Raw genomic sequence first — 26,441 nt, forward strand, 5'->3', positions numbered from 1 at the left:
AAATATAACCCACCCAGACTCCTCAGGAGCCTACACCATAATTTTCTTTCCAGATCTGGAGCTACACTTATAATCTGTGAGCTGCCATGATGGAGCTAGGGTTTCAAGCTGCTCAAGAGGAGCAGTGAACAGTCTTCTAGATACTGAGCAGCCTGTCTCCCCAGCCTTGTCTTCTAGATACTGAGCAGCCTGTCTCCCCAGCCTTGTCTTCTAGATACTGAGCAGCCTGCCTCCCCAGCCTGGGGAGGTATACACTGTGCTCTTACTCTGGCCCTCCTGTCCATCTCTGCTTCGTGGCCACCACAAGGTAAGCAACTTTGTTCTTCTATGTTCTTCCAACATGATGTTCCTCCCTCATCATGGACAAAGTAAAGGCATATGTCTGCACCTTGCCTGGCTTGTACAATTTCTCATCTAGCACAGGGCTTTCGTTTTTAGTGACTATTTACTAGTGTAGACATATGATGAATCACTAACCCTTCCCTATGGATGGAGAATTATTGTATTTCCAGGTTTTGTTCCCCCGACATTATCAACCTTGCCAAAACACTCACTCTTTGGCTTACACATCATTACACAACTGTAAGAATAGATGCCTCCTGTGTTTAACATTTAGTCAAAATTCTAAAGGTTCTACCTATTAAAGAAAGGTTAACAATTATAAAGTACAAAGGAAGTTACTGCCATGATGTTCTCTCTCTCTCCCCCCCCCCCCCCCTGTTCTCTTTCTCTGCCTCTATTCCCTTCCCAAGTCCCCAAATAAATACCATTTTATATTTTAAAAAGTCATTGCCGGGGCTGGGGATTTAGCTCAGTGGTAGAGCGCTTACCTAGGAAGCGCAAGGCCCTGGGTTCAGTCCCCAGCTCCGAAAAAAAGAAACAAAAGTCATTGCCATAAATACTATGTAGAGACCACAAAGTGTGCGTGCGTGCGTGCCTGTGTGTGTGTGTATGTGCATGCGCGTGCAGTGATGTCACCATCCACTGACATTCTATGCCAACTGATGGAATTCAAATCTAAGCAGATGTATTTTCTACATAACTCAGCCACTATCTTCCACTCACAAGGCCCCAGTATCACTCACCTAGTGACTTGCTTGTGGAAATCTGTAAGTTGTTTATGTGTCACTGTGACAGCTCCCACCGTTGTCTCCTTTGGCAAACCTTTCAAGGAATTCTCTAGCCACCGACAGAAAGTCTGCACAGAGAAATGAAATTCAGATTACTTACCTGACACCCTAAAGATACCGACCAACTCCAGACAGTTCCCTTTAGTTGGACTAAACAAGATTAACAAAACACTATCTTAGGTCTTCAACATCTGGGTGGATGAACTCTGCATATGCAGGACTAGCTTCTCTTCAGAGAGACAGAGGTCAGCCATATCTTGCAAATGAAGTCTCTTCTGGATGAGACTCTTGGTTTATTCCTAAAAAAAATTGTGTGCCAGAAAACTCTTGAGCTTAAAGACCAAAACCAACTCAAAGCAAACATTTGGACACCAGAGAAAGCGAGGACAAAAGATACTGGTAAGAAAAATGCTGCTAGCATGTTCTAACTTTGAGAAGACAGGAAGAAGCTAAGAAAAGATCAAATCAAAGAAGAAAGAACTGAAGAACACTTGTGGATGTTACAGACGAACCAGGCATAGTTGGAAATACTGATGAGTGTACCACAGTGTGCGGCTGATTTTATTTTATTGTAAGTGTATGTATGGGTGGGTATTTTGCCTACATACATGTCTGTGTAACACACGAGTGCAGTGTGCTCTTGGAGGTCAGGAAAGGGTGTCAGATCCCCTGAAACTAGTATTACAGATGAGCCACCATGTGGGTGTTAGGAATCAAACCCAAAACCTCTGGAAGAACAGCCAGGTTCTTAACTGCTGAGCCCATCTCTCCAGCCTACATTTTAAATAGTGGGGCCAAGCCAGGCAGAGACCCATGTGGTTGATCCCAGCACTTGGAAGACAGATGTAGGAGAACTGAGAATTTCTGGCAAGCTTGGGTTATATAGAAAATTCCAGACTAGCCTAGACTCTACAGTCAGATCTTGTCTTAAGAAAAATAAATTAAACATCAACAAAGCATATATGCTGACACACACACACACACACACACACACACACACACACTCTCTCTCTCTTCTGACTGTCTCAGTGTCACAAATACTTACCTCACACTGTCTCTGTTTTTTGGTTTTTTTTTTTTTTTTTTTTGGAGACAGGATTTCACTGTGTAGCCCTGGCTACCCTGAAACTCAGAAATATTCTTGCCTCTGTCCTTGAGAGCTGGGATTAAAGGCATTTGCCACCATAAAAAAATAAGGAATTTGGAATTCAGCAGTCGAGTTTTTCCTTTACAAGTCTTCATAATGGTATCATGGCCCAAATGGACCTCCTACTCAGGTTATCTATCTACATAAGTCTTGCTACTAGTGTGAACTGTGATCATTAGAAACATGCTAAAACTACATAGTTAACTAAATTTGACTTGCTTAAACCATGCATTTTAAAAGTTCCTTTAAACCATGATTACATTGGTAGTGATTGCACAGAAGCAATTTTTAATCAACACACATACACACCCTTTATACTTGCACTGTTATGTTTTTGGGAAAAGAGTCATAAATGTGTGATTTCTGAGTCACTTGATATAGAAAGCATACATATAAAATGAATTAATATACATATAAAAGAGTTTAGACACCAGTTTTCTTGTAATATCTGCCTCTGAACCTATGCATTGAGCAAAAAACAATGGCAACTATAGGTACCATTATGAATTTTTATTATTTATTTATTGGTTCTGGAAGACAGTTCATTTTAAGTTCTATATATATTTTCCTAAACAGCTTACATACTAACATTAAAAATCATATTTTTCAAAAATAATTTATAGGTTATAATACTGTGTCATTACGCTTACAGTTCTGACGTGGTAGCTGGAGAGATGGCTCTGGGTAAAAGCACTTGCTCCGAGGAGTGCAGACATCCTGACGGCAGGACAGACTGCCACCTCTGCACACCTCGGCCCACTTCACTGGTCCAAGGGGAAACTGCACAGTGCCTCTGGACACAGGGATACAGGAACAGACAGCCGCCGGTACCCGCGGTTCTGGTCTGTGTCCTGGACCGAACTGAACTGGTCAAACAGCTCCCTGCACCCAAATCCCGTAGGGGAGAGAGCTGGACCCTCAGAAGGGTGGACACTCCTGAGAGGGCACAGGAGAATACCCTCTGCCCACAGTCCAGACCCAAGAGGGAATCGCATGGTGCCAACTGTGCCCACAGGGTGCAAGAACCCTTTGATTCCAGCCTGTGCCTAGAGTTGGAAGACAGTCTCCAGGAGGGCCGATACTTCTGAAATCAGAGCACCTGTTCTCAGGAAAGGCTGAAAGAAAACAGGAAAACAGTTCTACAGGAGTGCTGACACAGAAGCCTACAGTGCGGTCAAGTCACTCTCAGAACAGCAAGACAAGCAAACACCAGAGACAACCCAATGGCTAGAGGCAAGTGCAGAAACCTAAGCAACAGAGACCAAGACTACTTGGCATCATCAGAGCCCAGTTCTCCCACCAAAGAAAATACTGGATATTCAAACATGCCAGAAAAGCAAGATTTAGATTTAAAATCACATTTTTTTTGATAATGATGGAGGGCTTTAAGAAAGACATAAAGAACTCCCTTAGAGAAATGCAGGAAAACAAAAGTAAACAAGTAGAAGCCCTTAGAGAGAAAACACAAAAATCCCTGAAAGAATTAAAGGAAACCACAACCAAATAGGTGAAGGAATTGAAAATGGAAATAGAAACAATAAAGAAAGAACAAAGGGAGACAACCCTGGAGATAGAAAACCAAAGGAAGAGACAAGGAGCCGTAGATACAAGCATCACCAACAGAATACAAGAGATAGAAGAGAGAATCTCAGGAGCAGAAGATTCCATAGAAATCATTGACACAACTGTCAAAGATAATGTAAAACACAAAAAGCTACTGGTCCAAAACATACAGCAAATCCAGGACTCAATGAGAAGATCAAACCTTAAGGATAATAGAAGAAAAGTGAAGACTCCCAACTTAAAGGGCCAATAAATATATTCAACAAAATTATAGAAGAAAACTTCCCTAACCTAAAGAAAGAGATGCCCATAAACATACAAGAAGCCTACAAAACTCCAAATAGATTGGACCAGAAGAGAAACTCCTCCCGTCACATAATAGTCAAAACACCAAATGCACAAAACAAAAAAAAAAAAAAAGAATATTAAAAGCAGTAAGGGAAAAAAGGTCAAGTAACATATAAAGGCAGACCTATAAGAATTACACCTGACTTCTCACCAGAGACTATGAAAGCCAGAAGATCCTGGACTGATGTCATACAGACCCTAAGAGAACACAAATGCCAGCCCAGGTTACTGTATCCAGCAAAACTCTCAATTAACATAGATGGAGAAACCAAGATATTCCATAACAAAACCAAATTTACGCAGTATCTTTCTACAAATCCAGCCCTACATAGGAAAATAGATGGAAAACTCCAACACAAGGAGAGAAACTACACCGTACAGAAAGCAAGAATATAATTTCCTTGCAATGAAACCAAAAGAGAGACAAACATAATTCTACCTCTAACAACGAAAATAACAGGAAGTGGCAATCACATTCCTTCCCAACATCAACGAACTCAATTCTCCAGTAAAAAGACATAGACTAACAGACTGGATACGTAAAGAGGACCCAGCATTTTGCTGCATGCAGGAACACACCTCAGAGACAAAGGCTGACACTACCTCAGAGTAAATGGCTGGAAAACAACTTTCCAAGCAAATGGCCTGAAAAAACAAGCTGGAGTTGCCATTCTAATATCAAATAAAATTGACTTTCAACCAAAAGTCATTAAAAAAAAAGATAAGGAAGGACACTTCATATACACCCAAGGAAAAATCCACCAAAATGAATTCTCAATCCTAAATACCTATGCTCCAAATGCAAGGAAACCTTACTAAACCTTACTAAGCACACATTGCACCTCACATGATAACAGTAGGAGATTTCAACACCCCACTCTCATCACTGGACAGATCATAGAAACAGAAATTAAACAGAGACATAGAGAAACTAACAGAAGTTATGAACCAAATGGATTTAACAGATATTTATAGAACATTCCATCCTAAAACAAAAGGATATTCCTTCTTCTCAGCACCTCATGGAACCTTCTCCAAAATTGACCATATAATCGGTCAAAAAACAGGCCTCAACAGATACAGGAAGATAGAAATAATCCCACGCATCCTATCAGATCACCACACACTAAGACCGGTCTTCAATAGCAACAATAATGACAGAAAGTCCACATATAAATGGAAGCTGAACAATGCTCTACTCAATAACAACTTGGTCAAGGAAGAAATAAAGAAAGAAATTAAAGACTTCTTAGAATTTAATGAAAATGAAGATACAACATTCCCAAACTTATGGGACACAATGAAAGCAGTACTAAGAGGAAAACTCATAGCTCTGAGTGCCTGCAGAAAGAAACAGGAGAGAGCATACGTCAGCAGCTTGACAGCACACCTAAAGGCTCTAGAACAAAAAGAAATAAATAAGCCCAAGAAGAGTAGAGGGCAGGAAATAATCAAACTCAGAGCTGAAATCAACCGAGTAGAAACGAAAAGGACTATACGAAGATCAACAAAACCAGGAGCTGGTTCTTTGAGAAAATCAACAAGATAGATAAACCGTTAGCCAGACTAACCAGAGGTCAAAGAGAGTATATCCAAATTAACAAAATCAGAAATGAAAAGGGAGACATAGCAACAGAATCTGAAGAAATTAAAAAAAAAATCATTAGATCCTACTACAAAAGCCTATATTCAACAAAATTGGAAAGTCTGGAGGAAATGGACAATTTTCTAGACAGATACCAGGTACCAAAGTTAAATTAGGAACAAATAGGCTTCATCCCAAAGATGCAGGGATGGTTTAATATATGAAAATCCATCAATGTAATCCACTATATAAAGAAACTCAAAGATAAGAACCACATGATCATTTCATTAGATGCTGAGAAAGCATTTGACAAAATTCAACACTCCTTCAAGATAAAAGTCCTGGAAAGACTTTTGAAAGGAATTCAAGGCCCATATCTAAACATAGTAAAAGCAATATACAGTAAACCAGTAGCTAACATCAAACTAAATGGAGAGAAACTTGAAGCAATCCCACTAAAATCAGGGAGTAGACAAGGCTGCCCACTCTCTCCCTACTTGTTCAATATAGTACTCGAAGTCCTAGCCAGAGCAAACAGGTACCGAAAGGAGGTCAAAGGGATATAAATTGGAAGGGAAGAAATCAAAATATTACTATTTACAGATGATATGATAGTGTACGAAAGTGACCCCAAAAGTTGCACCAGAGAACTACTTAACCTGATAAACAACTTCAGCAAAGTGTCGGGGTATAAAATTAACTCAAACAAATCAGTATCCTTCCTCTACTCAAAGGATAAACAGGCTGAGAAAGAAATTAAGAAAATGACACCCTTCACAATAGTCCCAAATAATATAAAATATCTTGGTGTGATTTTAACCAAGCAAGTGAAAGATCTGTATGACAAGAACTTCAAGTCTCTGAAGAAAGAAATTGAGGAAGATCTCAGAAGATGGAAAGATCTCCCATGCTCATGAATTGGCAGGATTAATATAGTAAAGACGGCCATTTTACCAAAAGCAATCTACAGATTCAATGCAATCCCCATCAAAATTCCTACTCAAATCTTTAGAGATAGAAAGAGCAATTTGCAAATTCATTTGGAATAACAAAAAACCCAGGACAGTGAAAACTATACTCAACAATAAAAGAACTTCTGGGGGAATCACCATCCCTGACTTCAAGCAGTATTACAGAGCAATAGTGATAAAAACTGCATGGTATTGGTACAGAGACAGACAGATAGACCAATGGAACAGAATTGAAGACCCAGAAATGAACCCACACACCTATGGTCACTTGATTTTTGACAAAGGAGCTAAAACCATCCAATGGAAGAAAGATAGCATTTTCAACAAATGGTGCTGGTTCAACTGGAGGTCAGCATGTAGAAGAATGCAAATTGATCCATTCTTATCACCATGTACAAAGATTAAGTCCAAGTGGATCAAGGACCTCCACATCAAACTAGATACACGCAAACTAATAGAAGAAAAAGTGGGGAAGACTCTCGAACACATGGGCACTGGGGAAAATTTCCTGAACAAAACACCAATGGCTCATGCTCTAAGATCAAGAATTGACAAATGGGACCTCAAAAAATTGCAAAGCTTTTGTAAAGCAAAAGATACTGTTATTAGGACAAAGCTGCAACCAACAGATTGGGAAAAGATCTTTACCAATCCTACATCCAATACAGGACTAATATCCAAAATATACAAAGAACTCAAGAAGTTAGACTCCAGAGAGCCAAATAACCCTATTAAAAAATGGGGTACAGAGCTAAACACAACATTCTCAGTTGAGGATGGCCAAAATCACCTAAAGAAATGTTCAACATCCTTAGTCATCAGGGAAATGCAAATCAAAACAACCCTGAGATTCCACCTCACACCAGTCAGAAAGGCTAGGATAAAAAACTCAGGACAGCAGATGCTGGCTAGGATGTGGAGAAAGAGGAACACTCCTCCATTGTTGGTGGAACTGCAGACTGGTACAACCACTCTGGAAATCAGTCTGGAGGTTCCTCAGAAAATGGACATTCCACTACCGGAGGACCCAGCTATACCTCTCTTGGGCATATACCAAAATATGCTCCACCATACAACAAAGACACATGCTCCCCTATGTTCATAGCAGTCTTATTTATAATAGCCAGAAGCTGGAAAGAACCAGATGCCCTTCAACAGAGGAATGGATTAAAAAAATGTGGTACATCTACACAATGGAGTACTACTCAGCTATCAAAAACAATGACTTCATGAAATTCATGAACTTCGTGAACTAAAAAATATCATCCTGAGTGAGGTTACTCAATCACAGAAAAACATACTTGGTATGTACTCATTGATAAGTGGATATTAGCCAAAAAGTTTGAATTACCCAAGATGCAATCCACAGACCACAGGAAGCTCAAGAAGGAGGATGACCAAAATGCCAATGCTCCCACTCCTTCTTAAAAGGGGAAAAAAATATCCATAGGAGGGATATGGAAGCAAAGTTTAGAGCAGCAACTCAAGGAATGGCCATTCAGAGTCTGCCCCACATGTGGCCCATATATATACAGCCACCAAAACTAAATAAGATTGATTAAGCTAGAAAATGCATGCTGAAAGGGACCGGATATAGATCTCTCCTGAGAGAGACATCCAGAGCATGTCCAATACAGGTCAACGCTAGCAGCAAAGCACTGACCTGAGAACAGAACCCCCTTGGGGGGAATTAGAGGAAGGATTGAAAGAGTTGAAGGAGCTTGCAACCCCATAAAAACAACAACGCCAACCAACCAGAGCTTCCAGGGACTAAACCACTACTGAAAGACTATGCATGGACTGACCCAGGGCTCCAACTGCATATGTAGTAGAGAATAGCCTTGTTGGGGCACCAGGGGAAGGGGAAGCTCTTGGTCCTGCTGAGGTTGGACCCCCAGTGCAGGGGAATATGGGGGGCAATAAGGGAGATGTATGGGGGAACACCCGTATGGGGGAGAAGGAGGGGAGGGAATGGGGGCTTATGGACAGGAAACCGGGAAGGGGAATAACATTTGAAATGTAAGTAAAGAAATATAGCTAATAAAAAATTAAAAAAAAACAAAACAAAACAAAACAAAAAAAACTATAGGAAGCAGACTTGTAGGCAACAGCTCTATATAAAAATGAAATCTCTTTCCACAGCTGCCAGGAGGTAAGCTCAAGTTTTCAAGTTTTTGAAATTATTTCAATGACAAAGAGATCTTTGAAACACAAAATAAACTGTAAATTCACTGCAAGCATCTGAAATAAACAAATGATTTGGCTTATCTAAAAAAAAAAAAAAAAAAAGCCTTGCTCCTCTTGCCAAAGACTAAGGTGTGGTTCCCAGCACTCACAAGAGACTCGATGCCTTCTAGACTCCTGCAGGCACTAGGCACGTGTGTTGTTTACATACATGCAGGAATTCACATATACTCATACAATAAAAATACATTTAAACTGTTTATGTAATACACACAATAACATTTATGACTATGTGGCTAGTACTGAAATTACTTGAAGGAAGTGAAGGTCGTCTGGTACCCATTGAGCATGAGGTTGAGATAACCTGGGTATTACTAGAAGATATTATAATATATTATAAAATCTCCAAGGCCAGGGGTATAGACAAGCATGTGTGAGCAGCTCCTCCACTTTTTAAATATTCAACTTTAAAAGGGACCTGGTCAAAAATAGACCCAAAGGGGAAATCAATCCAGGTGTATATACTGTGGTTTACTTTTCATATTTGTATCCAATAATCTATAGTCCACTACAGATTCCAGAGTGATTAAACACTGAATAATCTGCAACTGTCTATAACTAATGTGTAGGCATATACTCTCCCACAAATATACAGATTTCCCACAGACTAGGCACAAGTGAGCCCAAAGCTTGGTACTTACTCCTGGTAAGTTTACAATATAAACTTCATGACAGTGACAAAACATACTTTCAAGAACCCCACGATGACTCACTGGCTTTCTATGGGTCCCTTTACTTTCAAATTGAGCTTAGCAATGTGCCTAAATTAGGTTCCAAGAATATACACAGTACAGCTGGCTCAAACCTAGGGCTGATCTCAAGGAAGCAAAGCTGATTAGGCTTGGGACCTATAGAACAATACCTTATGAAAGAACCTTACCGGTCTGTCAACCTGCATGATCTCCCAGAGCACTTCAGCCACATCGGGTAGGGTGTAAGGGGGAAGGCAGAAGCAGCACGTGTGTAGCAACTGGCTTACAAGCTGCTGCCCAAGCTGGTCCATCACCTGTCCAATTAGTTCCTTCCGCACTTCAAAGTCTTCTTCATGCTGTGAGAAAACACAAATGCTGGGAACAAAGATGGCTTAACCCTGTTGTACAGCCTATAGGACTTAACAGATAAAGGGGTCTACAAGTTAGTAACCTGATGATCAGGGACTGATCCCTTATGGAACAGGTCAACTAAAACAATCAAGAACACAGCGAGAGAGAAAATGCCACCAAGTAGGAAAGTATGTTTATACTCACATCATTTGCTACTCCTGTGTGGATGAGGTCTCGCAGGAACCTCATGACACTGGAATTGGCATCTCGGTGATCCAAGGTGGTAGACGCGATGGCCCACTGTAAGATCGGGATAACCACCTGGCTCCTCAGCAAGGTGACAGGGCTTCGCTGAATAAATCTGGTATAAGACAGTAACAACAAGATTAGACTACGAAAGCAGCCAAGAAACAGGACAAAAACCACTGGGGCTAGGAATTATAGGGAAAGAGGGTTAAAATAGAGTACTGAATACTTTTAATAATATTATAATGGCAACTAGTCAGTGGACCCTTCTGAAAACCAAGAATATACAACATCAAAAGTGAATCCCAATGTCCACCCTAGACTTTGATTTCAATAATACATACATGTTAGAGAATGAATTTTAATAAATGGGCCACTCTGGAGGAGAGAGAGAAAGAGAGAGAGAGAGAGAGAGAGAGAGAGTGTGTGTGTGCGTGTGTGTGTGCGTGTGTGTGTGTGTGTGTGTGTGTGTGTGTGTGTGTGTACAGGGTTGTACATACCAGGACAACAAAACAAAGAGATAAACCACACTTTTCACTGAATTGTGCTGTGAACTCTTATTTATAAAAAGGTGTGAGGTGGGCAGTGAAATGGTTAATCTCAATTTCAACTCAATGAGATCTATAATCACCTGGGAGACAGGATTCTGGGCATTCCTGTGGGGGATTATCTTGATTAGGTTAACTGAAGTGGGAAGACCCACACACTGTGGGTGGCACCACTCTTTGGGTTGGGATCTTGGGCTGCATAAAAAGGAGAAAGTCAGCTAAGCACATGCATTCACTGCTCTCTGCTATTAGATGTGGATGCAAAGAGACCAGCTGTTTCAAGCTACTACTGCTGTAACTTTCCCACCATGACAGTCTATAATATCAAACTGTAACAAAATACACCCTTTCTTCCTTAACCTGCTTGCCAGCACGAAAGTAATTAAGACAGAACAAGCTGGACAGTGGTGCACATCTTTAATTCTAGCAGGCAGATCTCAGTCAGTCTGGTGTACATAGTGAACTTTTAGGCCAGTCAGGGACACCCAGGGAGACCCCATCTTTAAACAAACCAACCAACCAACAACAGCAACAACAAACCCAGCACTTATTGGTTCTAAAATATGATTTTATATGAAGGATGAACAGCTCTCCAAGAAGTAATTAGAATGAAGTGAAATGAGAGAGAGCATCATGAGACAGTAACACTACTGGGAATTATCTGGGTGTGGTAGCTAGTTTATGTCAACTTGGCATAAGCTAGAGACATCAGAGGAGGGAGTCTCAACTCAGAAAATGCCTCCATAACATCAGGCTGTAGGTAAGCCTGTAAAACGTTTTCTAAATTAGTGACTGATGTGGGAAGGCCCAGCCTGTGGAAGATGGGGCCATTCCTTGCCTAATAGGTCCTGGGTTCTATAAGAAAGCAGGCTGAGCAAGCCAGGGGACACCAGCCATTACACATTCCTCTACATCAGCTCCTGCCCTCACACTGCTTTTGTTAAGGAACAGTTACATGGAACTGTGAGTGAAATAACCCTTTCCTCCCTAAGCTGCTTTTGGTCATGGTGTTTCATCACAGCAATGGTAACCCTAAGACATTAAGCACTACTTTTTATCTCATTTGATGGTGGGCTTTGAGCCCAGAGTCTCCAGTGAGACATTTATAGCCCACCTAAATACATTCTGATCTTGTGCACATTTTTTCTCCTCTGTTCCCACCCAATACCTCCTCCATATTCTGCTGACAGACCAGCTCACAAAGAGATTATGAATCATTAATCTACTTTTCCCATTGACCTCATTTTATAAGGAAAAAAAATAAAATGCCAGATGTCAAAGAGCGATAAGGGATGAGCAAATAGCATAAAGTCTTGTTCTTCAGAAGGACTTACCGGGTGGCTAACCTGAACAGGTCATCTACAGTGTCGGGGTGATTCTGGAGGCCATTCTGCTGTTCTAGGAGCTGAAAGGTGGGAATGCATAGCGCCTAAAATGGAACAGTAATTTAAAAACGCATTTATACATAAATGTCACAATATTCAGACTTGCCAAACATTATAGCAAATACAAAGAGTAGAAGAAACACTCAGGAAATGACAAGATTGTAATGAGTAGATTAGCAAGGGAGAACCCTTGCCCGGTTCATAAAACAAGTTCTTGTGTTTTTTAAAAAAACAAAAACAAAATCAAAAAAGGGTTTATGAATCAGGGCCTGAAAGGAGACAACTCAGTGGGGAAGAGCTTTGCTATGCAAACATGAGGAACTGAGTTTGGGTCTCCATTGCCCGCATTGGTGGGCACAGACAAGCAGATCCTAGGAGCTTCCTAACCAGCCAGCCTTGTGGAAAAAGTGAACTTCTGTTTCAGTGAGGGAGGGGCCCTGTCTCAAGGCAACAGGCACAGTTCTACTCTGATCTCCAAATGTGCAAGTGAGCACACACACCTACACACAATGATATGTATGCCACATATACAACACATGGCATACACAGAACACACTTCAGAAAGAGATCAAAGTGCAGATTTCAGTTGATTATGGCAATCAGACTGAGTCACTGATTGACCAGTGATTGTGCCCAGTCTCCCCCTTTAAGATCTGTTTATTTTAGAATATGGTACCACAGAGCTCCTGAGCTGGAGTCACAGTATACCCAGGTTGGTCTCAAAAATCACAGTCATCCTCTTGGTTCAACTTCCCGAATGAGATTACAGCTTTAAGCCATCATATTTTAATATTTCATGGAATTTTTACAAGCTTGTTTGTGTGTACATGAATGTGGTGGTCAGATGCAACCTAAGTGTGGGTCTTCGCCTCCACCTTGTTTGAGGTGGGGGTCTCTTTTTCTGTTTGCATAGACCATCCTGGTCCAAGATCTTCAATCCCCACAGAGTCATTGAATGAGATCACAGATGCCTGCACTACTGCATCTGGTAAGAAATATAGATGTTTGCTACTGCTTTTATTACTTGGGATCTGAGAACTTGAATTCAAGTCCCTATGCCTTTGAGAAAAGATTCTGTTATGTAGCTCAGACTGGCTTTCAACTCACAAAATGCCTACAGTCATAAGACATCATACTTGGCACAGAAATTAGAAGTTAAAACTTTTTTCTTCCAAAGCATTTGTGTGTATCGAGTGTTTTACCTGCATGTTACACCATCTACATGCCCAGTGTCTTTAGAGGTCAGATCTATAGATGGCTGAAATCCATGTGGATGTTGGCAACCAAACTCAGGTCCTCTGAATGAACAGCAAGTGCTTTTACCCTCTGAGCCATCTCTTTAGCCCCAGCATTAGTAAAGACACGTTATACATGCACTAGATGTAGTCTAGTCGCCAAACCTGCTATCTGAGTTTGATCCTCTGACCTACATGATGGAAAGAGAGAACCAATTCCCACAAGTTGTCTTCTGACTTCCACAATCTAAAATGGAATGTGTGCCTCACACCCCAACAGATGTAGGAAGAAATTAAAAGGCCAGGAACAGTGGTGTAAGCCTGCAATTCTAGTACTTAAAAGGCAGAGGCAAGCAGATCTCTGCCAATTTGAGACCAGTCTGGTCTACAGAGTGAGTCCCAGGCATGCAATGAGACCCTGTCTAAAATAAATAAATAGAAAAAAAGAGAAACAATTACCAAGTGTCTATCTCCCTGATATTAGAAAATCAACATGCTGTGGTTGTGACAGGAATAAAGAAGACACAACAAAGGCATCCATGTCCTAAAGGCCTGGCCTGGCCCTTCTCTCCAAGGACAACACACCTGGAGCATGTCTAATAATCCCTGCCGACAGCCTTCCTCCATGCCGTACTCATCCACAAGTATACTGCCAAGATACAGGAAACAGGAATGCTGATGTACATGGTACACATTCACCATCTGCAACAAGAAATCAACCAATTGACTCCACGCCTCGCCCTTTTCAAAGTATCTTCTCAAAGAATCTATCTCCAAGAAGAAATTCAGATGGGGCTTTTCTTTTAAAGGCAAAGTAGTACATTTTGTTGGCAACACACTGTGAAACACAAGGATTTATTTCTTAACTTTCAAGTTTTCTCTTTAAAGACTTTCTTCATGCCTTTGACTAGTTTCCTTCCAAAAACAATGTTGAAAGAAGTGTCAAATATTTCAGCTGCAAGCAATTTCGGACATAGGGTAGTATTTCCAAAACCAAGTCTTACTGTCTAGGATAAAGGTCTGTGCCACGGTGCCCAGCACGGTTTTCGTTTTCTCATTAAGGGACACAGTACAAGTATAGGTCTCACTAGCTTAGTCAATCTTCTAACCCTAATTTGACAGTAGTATAACACAAAATGCCCACCCAACAACCATAACTGTGCTATTCTGACACTGACAGATTTGGTTAACATCAGCCCAAACTACTTAATGATCTAAGGTTAAGTGTCTCATGCAGGTCTAAATGTTACTATTCGGCTAACGGCTAATTATACCGTCACAATTACTTGCCAATCTTAAATAATCGAGTGGGAATGGGGAGATGACTCGTGGATAAAGAACAATCTTTAGGACCAGAGTTCAGATCCCCAGAACCCATGTGAAGTTGGACAGGTGTGGCAAGCCACCTACATTTCCAATAATTGGGAGGCAGAGACAGAGCATACAGAGAACCAGGTACCCCAGGAGAAACCCCAACTCAAAATAAAATCAGAGATCAATTGAGGAAGACACTCTTTGTTAACTCTGGACAACACTCCCACTATACACATGCATGTATAATACACACTTGGGGGGGGGGAAGAGAATCAAAATTATTTTTGACAAATAAAGGAGACTTGTCTGAACAGTAAAATACGGTCAAGAAAGAATAAAATGTCTCTAGGCCAAGAAACAGCAAAGTTTGACTTGTTCCGTTTTCCCCAAAGACATTAATATGAAAACTCTTACCACTGGCCCATAAAGGCTGAACATATGTTGTTCTCTTCACATGATTTTAGCTAGTCTATTCAGACTACTTCTATACAGGTTGTTTCTCTAATAGATAACATAACCCACTTTCTGTATTTATTTACTTAAAATATACTTTCCTTTCTAATCAATCAAAAAGACTTCATCAGCAAAGTTTTTGGCCTGAAGATACAGTTCTGTCCATAGCATGTCCCTCTCGTGGAGAACTTACCTGTGTGACTAGTGGCTGTAACAGGGCTGCAGATCCTTTGCCTACACAGCGAACCGCAAAGCGCAGGCATCTACAACAACGCTCTACAATCCGATTGTCAGCTCGATGCTTATTCAGAGTCTCAGACAAAACTGGCCATATCTAAATAGAAAGTTAAAAGTATGGGAAAGAAAGCACATCAACTAATAGCTGAGAAAATAATCCTAAATTGATAATGCCGATTTGGCTTAAACAAATTATTATTATTATTGTCATTAGAGATAGTCTTATACCATAGCCCAGACTGGCCTTCAGCTCACAGGCTGCCCTCAAACCTGTGATCTTCCTGCATCAGCCTCCCAAATTAATGGGATTACAGCATACATTACCGCACCAGTCTGATGTGAATAAGATTTTCTCTACAGTAGTACACATGGCTCGATTAAGCCAGAATGTAAATATATTCACGGGTTTGTATATTACAGATTACTAACATGAAATTATTTCTTGAGAGAAAGACACTAACTACTTAGAACAAGACACCCAACTCCAACTTCATAAAAATAAAATACACACTTTCCTAAATTTCAGGCTTCATTAGTGAGGATAAAAATGAATTACAGAGGAAAATAACATTTAAAGGTAGCTCCAAGGAAGTGGAAGACAAACAAAAAGTCAGGGTTATAAACAACATTATCTGTGACAGTGAACAATTAAGGCTATCTAGTATTTATGTAACTTCTGAAGTCTGCGATACATGTCTAAAAACCATCACTCTGGCTGTAGAGATGGCACAGCAGTAAAGGCAATTGCTGCCCAAACTTACAACCTATGCTAAATCCCTGGGACACACAGTGCAATGGAAGAACCAACTCCTATAGGTTGTCCTCTGACCTCTGTACATACACAAAATTTATAAAACAAGCAAGTAATATAACAAGCAAAAATCCCATGCCTCTTGATCCTCATATTCCCTTGAGTGAATAAAGTCTAAGGGAAATATTACATAGAGGGGAAGCTAATACTATTAACTTTGACAAAAAGATTGTGCTAGGGCCAGTTAAGCTCCTAAGCAATTAGCTACTTTTAGAATTTCTACCTTTTTGGCCTTTCAGTGCATTTCCCAACCATTTTATTATCATGTCTAAGCCTAAAATCAAGTCATAACAATAGCTTTAATTTCCTATGAACAAGGAACACAGTATCTCTTCAAGTTCCCCAAGGCCTTAAAAGGAAAAGAATATCCATCAGTACTTACTTCCTGGATGACTTTTTGGCATGGATGAGTCTGTCCATTTTCTACAATAGGATTGGTGTGTCTAGGAAAAGACAAAAATCCCCAAACAGTGAAAGAAAAATTTAACTGAGAACCCACATAATGCTCTCTGCTCATAAAATTAGGAGGTAGAGTCATTTACTTACATCAACCGTTTCTGCTAGCCCACTCAAGCAAATACAAACATAATTTAAGCCATCCCACAAACACACAGATATTAAACTGCCCCTTGTTCACCTCCACTAGAACAAGCAAATCCATGCAACTCTGGCTGTGTGGGCAGCAGGACACACACTACTACTTTTTCTATTATTTCTCTTTATAAACCTGGCTGTATTTTTTTTTCCAAATTAATAAGAATATATACAAACTGTCTGAATCTTCCCTGAGCATTGAACAGAAGGCTCAGCCAGGTGTGGTGGTGCACACTTCTAATCCCAGCACCAGGCACATTTCTGTAAATTCCAGGTCAGCTTGGTCTCCACACTTGAGGTCCAAGTCAGCCAAAACTACATTGTAAGACACTGTCTCAAAAAAGGAAAGGCTAAAAGGCTCTAAGAACTATAGTTTACCAAGAGGTTTGCCATTGTTCTAGTCTGAACCTATAATTCAAATTATGGATCCACAGAAAAAATTTCAACGTCTCTATCTAGTTCTACAGCTGACTAATTTGAGGAAGAGCCAGGGGAAACAGCCATGATTAACAATCAACTTCATGCTACTCTTTAAATTTTAAGTTTAATAGTAACATCATAATTGTCTTTGTTTATATCACTGTAGATGTTATTTCATTTATCACAAAAATAAAAGCTATTTTTATGCCAGGCACTCAGGAGGCAAAGACAAGTGGATCTCTGTGAATTTGAGGCCAGCCTTGTCTACAGAGCTTGTTCCGTGACAGTTGGGCTATACTGAGAAACCCTATCTTGAAAACCATAAGAGCAAACAACAAACAACAAAAGCTAGTGTTAGCACACCCTCACGAGTCTCCTAGCTATGGAAGGAAAGTGTCGCATCAAGTCCCAGAAAGATAATTGATGGTCATAGCTAATAAGCAAAAACAGTGTCCAACACCAGCTTCTATGAAACCATTACTCTGATATCCCTATTGCCTATGAGTCTCACAAATTTATAAACTATGCAGTTCAGCAAAGTTTTGGTCACTATTACTCAAATGACTTTAATCACAGCTCCTCTTGAATGCAAAGAATTTATTTCACCCAACACTGAATTAATTTCTGGACCCATAAACTAATAGACTAATGATTACAAAAGTACTGTCTCTGTATCAGCAGAGAGAAATGGCGGTATCCCTAAGAGCCTCTGTCTCTCAAGAACTGGGTTGACAGGCATGTATCACCACTGCTGGCTTACTTATTTTGGTGTTTCATTTGTGCTTTTATTTTAACTCTGAAATGGAGCCCAGGCATTCCCTTCTTACCTAAATATTACTGCCAGGCGATCTAAGAAGACAGTGGGATCTGAAGAAATGCCATTGCTGGGCTCCTGAGACAACAGCTGAAGAGACAGACATTAACACAGACCTTTAGTGAATGTAACAGACATCCTTATAGAACAACACTTGCCCCTCTTATTTCTTTAAGAGGATCCAAAAAAATTATTCAAATGCTATACAAATTTATCTGAAAGCTACTTTGCTACTTTTTGCACTGGGGATTAGACTGCATAGCAGTGTGTTTTCTATCTGATCACTCTGCAAGATAAAATGTTATTTCAATTTTTTCTTCATTTAATTATGATTAAGATAATGTCTATAGCAGGGGTGGCACACTCCTTTAGTCCCAATACTCAGGCGGAAAGATCTCTGTGAGTTCAAAACCAGCCTGGTCTACAGAGTGAGTTCTGGGACAGCAAGGGCTATACAGAGAAATCCTGTCACATGCAATAGAAGGGGAGGGGATGAGTAAGTCTATATAATAGAAATTGTACAGTTATTTTATATTAATATATATAACACGTATAGCTTAAAAATGTTTTAAAGTGAGGTTGGGGATTTAGCTCAGTGGTAGAGCGCTTGCCTAGGAAGCGCAAGGCTCTGGGTTCGGTCCCCAGCTCCGAAAAAAAGAACCAAAAAAAAAAAAAAAGTTTTAAAGTATTTAACCTGAATATATTTAAGCATACTGTGTGTGAGCCTGGTGCCCAAGGAGGCCAGAAGAGGGTACTGAGACCTGAACTCAGGTCTTCTACAAGAATAGCCAGTGTTCTTAACCTCTGACTTATCTTTCCAGTCCCCATATGTAGCTTTAAAAACAACAACCAAGAAGCCCCAAAACATTTATTTAGTTAGGGGTTGGGGAGGCATATAAGTGACTTGGAATGCATGTGGCAGTCACAGGACAATTTATGGGAATCAGTTTTCTCCTTCTAACATCTTCTCAGCCACTTTTTGTTTTGACTTTTAGATAAGCTCTTCTTGCATAGCCAAGGCTAGCATCTATCTCCTAGCAAGCTTTCTCTCTCAGTACTTGACTACTGAAATTATAGGCATATGTTACTATACCCAACTTTTATTCAGCTTTATATAATATAAAGTGTTAAGATTATTATCACTTTAAAGCATGTTTTAAGCAAACTGTCTCTCATTCTCTTTCCTAAAATTCCTTAAAAACTGCTAGCAGTATTTATCATTTTGGCAAGTTATAAAACTTCTTTTTTTTTTCTTTCTTTTTTTTTCAGAGCTGGGGACCAAACCCAGGGCTTTGCACTTGCTAGGCAAGTGCTCTACCACTGAGCTAAATTCCCAACCCAAAACTTCTACTAATATGACTACTGTTGCTGCACTAGAAATGCAACTGGAGAGGAGCTGAAAGCTTAAAAGTGTTTTTCAACAAAATAGGTAGACTACATTATTTTTTCTTGAGACAAGTCTCACAGTGTAGCTGAGGCTGGCCTTGAACTCATGACCTCTTGCCTCATCTTTCCCCGCCCAGAGCTGGTATTCCAGGTGTGTGCCAACACTCTTGGCCTCTAGGACATGGTTTTACTTGCTATAACCTACGTGTCTTTTCACACTGAACTTTCTAAATGGTTATCACCAATTTAGCCTGATGATTTTCAAATAGTCAACTGCCACATTAAAAAGTGCTTTGGTCAATGAGAGACTAAGGTAAAAAGTCATGGGGGTTGGGGATTTAGCTCAGTGGTAGAGCGCTTGCCTAGGAAGCGCAAGGCCCTGGGTTCGATCCCCAGCTCCGAAAAAAAAGAACCAAAAAAAAAAAAAAAAAAAAGAAAGTCATTTTATAGGACTAAAACGAATTTGAAAAAAATTTTTTTTAAAATATTTATTTATTATGTGTATTATATTTATACATCATACACTTTCTGCCTGTATGTGTGCCTCCAGGCCAGAAGAGGGCACCAGATCTGATTATAGATGGTTGTGGTCACTGGGAATTGAACTCAGGACCTCGGGAAGAGCAGACAGTGCTTTTAACCTCCTAGCCATCTCTCTAGCCCTTGAAAAATGTTTTAACACTTTAAAAAAAAAAAAAAAAAAGTGGGGTTGGGGATTTAGCTCAGTGGTAGAGTGCTTGCCTAGCAAGCGCAAGGCCCTGGGTTTGGTCCCCAGCTCCGGGAGAAAAAAAAAAGTATGATACATTTACTCTTATCTGTGAAGTATCTAATATGACTGATATGTTTACTGTACTATTATTACTGTTACATTGGTCTTGGTTTGTTTGTTTGTTTAAAGGTGTGCCACTATTTAGTGCAGGCTGCCTAGAATTCAATGTATAGCCTAGCTGGTCTCTAACTGCTGATCTTACTGAATCGGGTGTAATGTTTGCCCTTACATATTATTTCAAACTGTATGCACACTCATAAAAAGAATTGCTATGCTAACAGTATCCTTTATACACCCAGTCTTTCTACACTTCTTTTTCATGTTCATCCAGAGCTCATGTCAAGTGACTGACCTATAGCTTTTGACCTTGTATAACACAGTTTAATGTTCGAATTCCTACAAAATTACCTAATAATGCTTTTTCCAGGCCATTTCCTTGCAGCAAGCAAACATTCAACTGCCTGTTTCCTACTATGCAGATACTCAGAATTACAAATTTTAATATATTCAGTTCATCCTCTTGCCTTTTAAACATATATAACTAACTTGTAAAGAAGAATTATGCCTTTACTTTCTATACATCTAAGTATATATTTGATTCATTCCTTACTCATTTGGACTCACCTTTTTCAATGCCATAACCTGAACAGAACATAACTCACTAAGACATTCAGTGATCTTATCCAAAGGTAGTCTTGCTAGGACAAGAGCTGTTCCTGAAAAACAAAAATGACATTAAATGAAGAGCATAAAGGTTGGATTGAAGTAATAAAATCAGATTTACACAGATTAACAGAATTCTTTTTAAAAGATTAGCACTGGTTTAAAAACTTTGTTTCTTGTAAATTCTAGAATTCAATCTGATTTTTACATTGATATAACTCAAAATTCATTTCTTAGCAGCAAACATGAGTATGTTTAATATGACTGTGTTGCCTCTATCCCAAATCTTTAATCTGCTGTACAAGCATATGGTATGTGTGCAATATGAAATAACTTGATAGGCTTAAGTTTTGCTAAGAAAAGAATGTATGAACAGATATTAAACACTCACCACTGAATGGATAATTCACCTTCACCATCACTAAGTACATTATGGCTGATAACCCCAAGTAACGGTATAGAGGAGACTGTTACTAACCTTTTAGCAAACCCACAGCGGCTTCAGGAGACAACATGAAAGAATCAAGGGAGTGGGCAATTTCTAGGAGTCCATTAAAGTGCTGAGCCATATGATCCCGACAAACGGAACAAATGTTATGAATGGCTTTGGCTGCAGCAGAAGCCAGAGGCTTTTCACACAGGCCTTTCATCAAATAGCCCAATACAGGATCTAAAAAATAAAGCAAAAGATAAATTTATGTATATATATGAAAATTACATATCTTGAGTATATATACTCCAGAAAAGTATATACTTTGTTGCAATAAAGGTTTACTTGTTTTTTAAAAGTTAACTTATAAAATGAAATATATAGAGTACCCTTAGTATAGAAAATAACAAAATCCACCAGATGTGGTACATGAAACATGCCTTTAATCCAAGCTCTTGCAAGGCAGAGACAGGTTGATCTCTGAATGTGAAGCCAGCCTGGTCTATGCAATGAAGTCCATACCAACCAAGGCTATAGAGTGAGACCTTGTCTCAAAAGAACCAACAAGGGGCTGGAAATGGCTCAGTGGTTAAGAGAACTGGCTGTTCTTCTAGAGTACCCATGTTCAATTCCCAGCATCTACATGGCAGCTCACTGCTGTTTGTAGCTCCAGTTCCATGGGACCAGACACCCTCATATAGACACACACGCAGGCAAAACACCAATGCACGAGATAAAATTTAAAACAACAAAAAACAATTTGGAGTTGATCTTACTGATGTAGTGTCAGGGGGCCCTAAGTTCCATTCACTTCATCTTTCAATATTTTTCTTCACTGTAATCATTTGAATAGCTGTTTGAAAACTACTGACTATGAGCCCAAGGGATGACTTGGCCATTAAAAAGTGTACAATGTTCTTCTGGAAAACCTGACCTCAGTTTCCAGCATCCACACACTAAGTGGCTCACAGCTGCCTATAACACCAGTTCCAGAATGATCTGATGCCTCTGGGTTCTGTACTCCTATGTAGTACATATCCACATTGTTACTCATAATTTAAAACAACAACATGTAAATACATCTTTATCACTTATTTTTTTGTTATTTATGTATACATACATATATGTACATGCATGTTTACATGTGTGCACATGTATGTGTAGCCCCACAGTTGAGATGTCTTCCTCTATCATGCTCCATTTTATTTACTGAGGCAGATCCTCTTAATTGAACACAGAGCTTGCTGACTGATTCATTGCCAGCCTATCCTGGAGATTCTGTCTCTGCCTTCCTGATACTAGAATTTCTGCAGGCTACCTCATCTGTCAGACCTTCAAGTTTGCAGAGCAAATGTTTATCCACTAAACCACTTCTCAAACCCTACCTGTATTACTTTTAAATGAAAGAATTTACAAATATTCCTTTATTTTACCAAAAGTAACTGTTTCAACAAGTTGACTTCTAGAGTTAAGTCTACTCTTATTACCTCTCTTTATAAAATCATATTTGAAGAAAACAAGCATTAAAGCAAACCAAAACAGAAAGTGCCAGGTGATAGTGTTATATGCCTTTAATCCCAGCACTCCAGTGGCACAAGCAAAGGAATTTCTGAGATCAAAGTCAACTTGGTCTAGAGAGTGAGTTCCAGGATAGCCACCAGGGCTACTCAGAGAAGCCCTGTCTCAAAAAATAGAAGAAAAAAAGAAATATTAAACATGTTGTAAGAGCGTAAGATCATTTTCATGCTAGACATGAAAAAACAAACAAAACAGAACAAAACAAACCCCTGAAGGAATCAAAAGGAGAGTGTGTTAAAAGTCAATTAAAATGGTTATCTTGGACTGAGGGCTGCAGCTCAGTGGTAGAATGCTTAGCTAGCATATGCATGGGCCTGGAATTGATCCTCAGTACTATAAAATTAATTAATTTGTAACACAGTCTAGTATACTCTACCCTCTTCCTTAAAAGCCCTCAGAAGACTGAAATCTGAAACAATAACCCCGAATAAGCCCAGTGTTATAGGCTTTGGCTCTTAGATGAACACCAGAGTTTTGATTACTTTTCACTGATTACTTTTCAATCAATACTAACACAGCATGTATTTACTGCTGACTTACAAATCTCAATGAGATCTGCAAGTAGATATTGAACATTGCTGCTTATTGGGTATGGCAAACAAACAATGACCTCACATTTGCTTCTTGGTAGAAAAATGGTTTAGAAAGAAAATCTAATGTTGAGACAGATACAAAAATTGTAGAAATGTAAGAATTAGAAAACAGCAATTTGTGGCTGGGAGGAGACTCAGTGGGTAAAGTGCTTGTTGCTAAGCACCCAGAGATCAGAGTTCAGATGCCCAGAACCTACAGGAAAGACAGACAGCACAACACCGCACACCTGTGACCCAGGGCTGGAGTAAACATGGGCAAAGACCTCACTGTCTACTCACCATCTCACTACCTAACGGCAAACTCCAGGGCAGCACAAGACCTATCTCAAAAAGAAGTTCCTTGATAGATGAGGGCATACAAAATTCTCAACTCCAGCTCCTAGACATCATATGGACACACACACACACACACACACACACACACACACACCCATAGAAATCTTGAAAACATGAAATGGAACGCTCTACTTGCAGAGTGGTTATAAACCTAGCATAGGCTTCATGCACAAACTGAGAAAAAGAAAACACATTTCCGTTTTGTAGCAGATTATTTGCAAATATTTACATATTTTGAAGAACAGAATGAGTCTCTTAATTATCAGGAATTTGGTTAAATATTTCTCTGGGTAATTAAATTTTTTATTTTCTTTGGATTACAGTGTCTATCTGCAAAATGGAAGTGTTAGGATAAATGATTCAAATTCTAACTCTAACTCTCCAGTTTCATTTCAATTTACATTTATTTTGAATAATTCTTAGCTTTTACATGAAACATGTATTTAACAGAGAAAACCTATTCCCCTCCTTTTTAGTCTATTAGTTTTTAGAAGGACAGTCTGATTAACTCATACATGTATCAAAGACTAGCAGAAACAAGTCTTTTAAAACTTTTTTTTTTTTTGGTTCTTGTTTTCGGAGCTGGGGACCGAACCCAGGGCCTTGCGCTTCCTAGGTAAGCGCTCTACCACTGAGCTAAATCCCCAACCCCCTTTTAAAACTTTTAAAACAGTGTTTTTGCTTTAAGAAAAATAGTAAGTAGTCCACCCCCACAACTGTTACCAGCTAAGCAGCTTACACTCTACTTATTCTATGAGACAAAAGCAGGAAAACAAGTCCAAAAGAAAGAAGACACCAGAAGCAGCTCAAGTGGCGCCAGCAGAGTCAGAACTCACACTCACCCAGAAACTGAGGATTTCGGTCCACCACTTCACTCATTTCACCAACCAACTCAATGCTGGTGTAGCGCACAGCTGTGTGCACAGTCTCTGGGAGATGGACAACTCCCTCCAGTACCTCCACGAGTGTAGGATTGTTCTCCCTGAGGAAAGAAAGCAGGTGCTTACAGTTACCGTCTATAGGGGTAATGTTCTGGCCAAGTAACAGGCTGCAGTGAAACTTCGTATTGCCCAAAGGACTCCTAAACAAATAAATAACTATCCAAATGAAAGTGCTGAACATTTTCCAGACAAGGACTTTAGTTTCTGGTTTTCTTGAGGAGCTAAGAATGAGCTCTTCCATTGAGGCACATTCCCCAGCCCTGCATATTTTCCAATCTTCAAAAGGGGACAAAAGATAAAAATATCAATATTCCAGAAGAGCATTGCTCCTTCTTCTGAACAAATGAAAGTATCTATAGACATATGTTGTCAAAAAGGCATTTGCAATCGGAGAGGCAAATATTAGCTGAAGGTGAAAGTCAAAGAATCTATTTCATTTATTCCCCTATCTGCAGCACCTAGAACAGTACCTGGCACATAGTGGGCACTCAAGAAATACTGCTTAATGATTTAATGAATGAATAAATGAATGAATGAATGAATGAACGAACCCAACAACTCTCATAGACCACTTCTATTAGCTGTTATCCTCCAAAAGAATTCCTGTAACTGGGTAATGGAAACTCTGAAAAGTAGAGGTGGCCTGGCTCGCTAACACAAAGAACCCAAGAAAACAAGCTGCAGGAGCCATTAAGTTGCCCTGATTTGGAACAAGGGGGAAAAAGTTTTCCAAATTAACCAAACACTTTCTACAGTCTTGTGAACTTATCACACTCATCCTTCTACTACACTGGGATAAATTACAGCATAGAAGATGCTCCAGTCAGAATTTAATCCAGAAATGAAGATGTTTAAAATGAAGAGGTCCAGGATTACAGCATGAGTACACCTACCAGTTACTAGATTCATTACATCCTTTAAATGGACAAAAACCAAAACCAAAACGAAACCCTGCAATCACACGTTGTTTTGAAGTAAAGAGAAACAAGTAGTTATTCTCCTCAATAGGCCTTAAGCTTCGTATGGGCACTCAGCCAGTTATAGGAGTCTATCTACTTATCCTTTTTCAAATCAACATCTACTGGGTACAGTAATAATTTCGGTAACCTTCAGACATCCAAGAAGGTTCCAAAAGACACTAGTTTAAGAGCAAATATTATAGGAAGTAATTAAGAAGCAGAACTTCTATTTTAAAAAAATAGACCTAAATCACTTCTTTATGTATTTCTTGGGTTGGAAACATACTGAAGAGTTCAGACTAGACTGGGAAAGGTAGCTAAGAAAGAAACACTGTGCTTCAACAGGTACCCGTCTGCCTTAATCATCTTTCCATCAAGGGCCTAGATAGAGCCGGAGTATAAGTAACGGATCAAAATCCAATGTAACTTTAAAGTTATTACATCAGTGTAAAAACACAGGACACAACCAAACCATTTAAGAACACAGCCATAATTTTCCATTTTAAGCAAATACAACTCAAATTTAAATAATTTACAATTTCTCAATGGTAATAAAAAAGTAACAACTGTTCTTTAGAATCTCTATTCTTTTAGGTGAAATGGTACCATTGTTCTGCCTCCACAACCCTAATACAGAAAGAGAGCAATATAGTTAAAAAGCTAAGAATAACTTTCCCAAGGTTACTACCTTAATGCCT

The 26,441-nt window shown here is 39.5% G+C and overlaps 1 protein-coding gene across 4 annotated transcripts in view; it reads right to left on the reverse strand.

Moving 5' to 3' along the window:
- The window catches only part of Tnpo3 (transportin 3), an 88,735-nt gene that overhangs the window by 11,211 nt on the left and 51,083 nt on the right, over positions 1 to 26,441 (reverse strand). For 3 of the 4 annotated variants that reach the window (XM_063285739.1, XM_006236186.5, NM_001106587.1), the window contains 11 exons: positions 24,686 to 24,825; positions 21,385 to 21,576; positions 20,868 to 20,959; positions 18,102 to 18,178; positions 16,643 to 16,703; positions 15,406 to 15,546; positions 14,031 to 14,147; positions 12,160 to 12,254; positions 10,236 to 10,392; positions 9,869 to 10,036; positions 1,086 to 1,198 (listed from right to left, as the gene is read on the reverse strand). In XM_063285739.1, coding sequence (XP_063141809.1) covers positions 1,086 to 1,198; positions 9,869 to 10,036; positions 10,236 to 10,392; positions 12,160 to 12,254; positions 14,031 to 14,147; positions 15,406 to 15,546; positions 16,643 to 16,703; positions 18,102 to 18,178; positions 20,868 to 20,959; positions 21,385 to 21,576; positions 24,686 to 24,825 — 1,353 coding nt within the window. Of the gene's footprint in view, positions 1 to 1,085; positions 1,199 to 9,868; positions 10,037 to 10,235; positions 10,393 to 10,623; positions 11,021 to 12,159; positions 12,255 to 14,030; positions 14,148 to 15,405; positions 15,547 to 16,642; positions 16,704 to 18,101; positions 18,179 to 20,867; positions 20,960 to 21,384; positions 21,577 to 24,685; positions 24,826 to 26,441 lie in introns of those variants that run through there. The other variant, XM_039107279.2, reaches the window with a different exon arrangement.

The sequence above is a fragment of the Rattus norvegicus genome, chromosome 4 (assembly GCF_036323735.1).
Source record: "Rattus norvegicus strain BN/NHsdMcwi chromosome 4, GRCr8, whole genome shotgun sequence".
NCBI classification, from domain to species: Eukaryota; Metazoa; Chordata; class Mammalia; order Rodentia; family Muridae; genus Rattus; species Rattus norvegicus.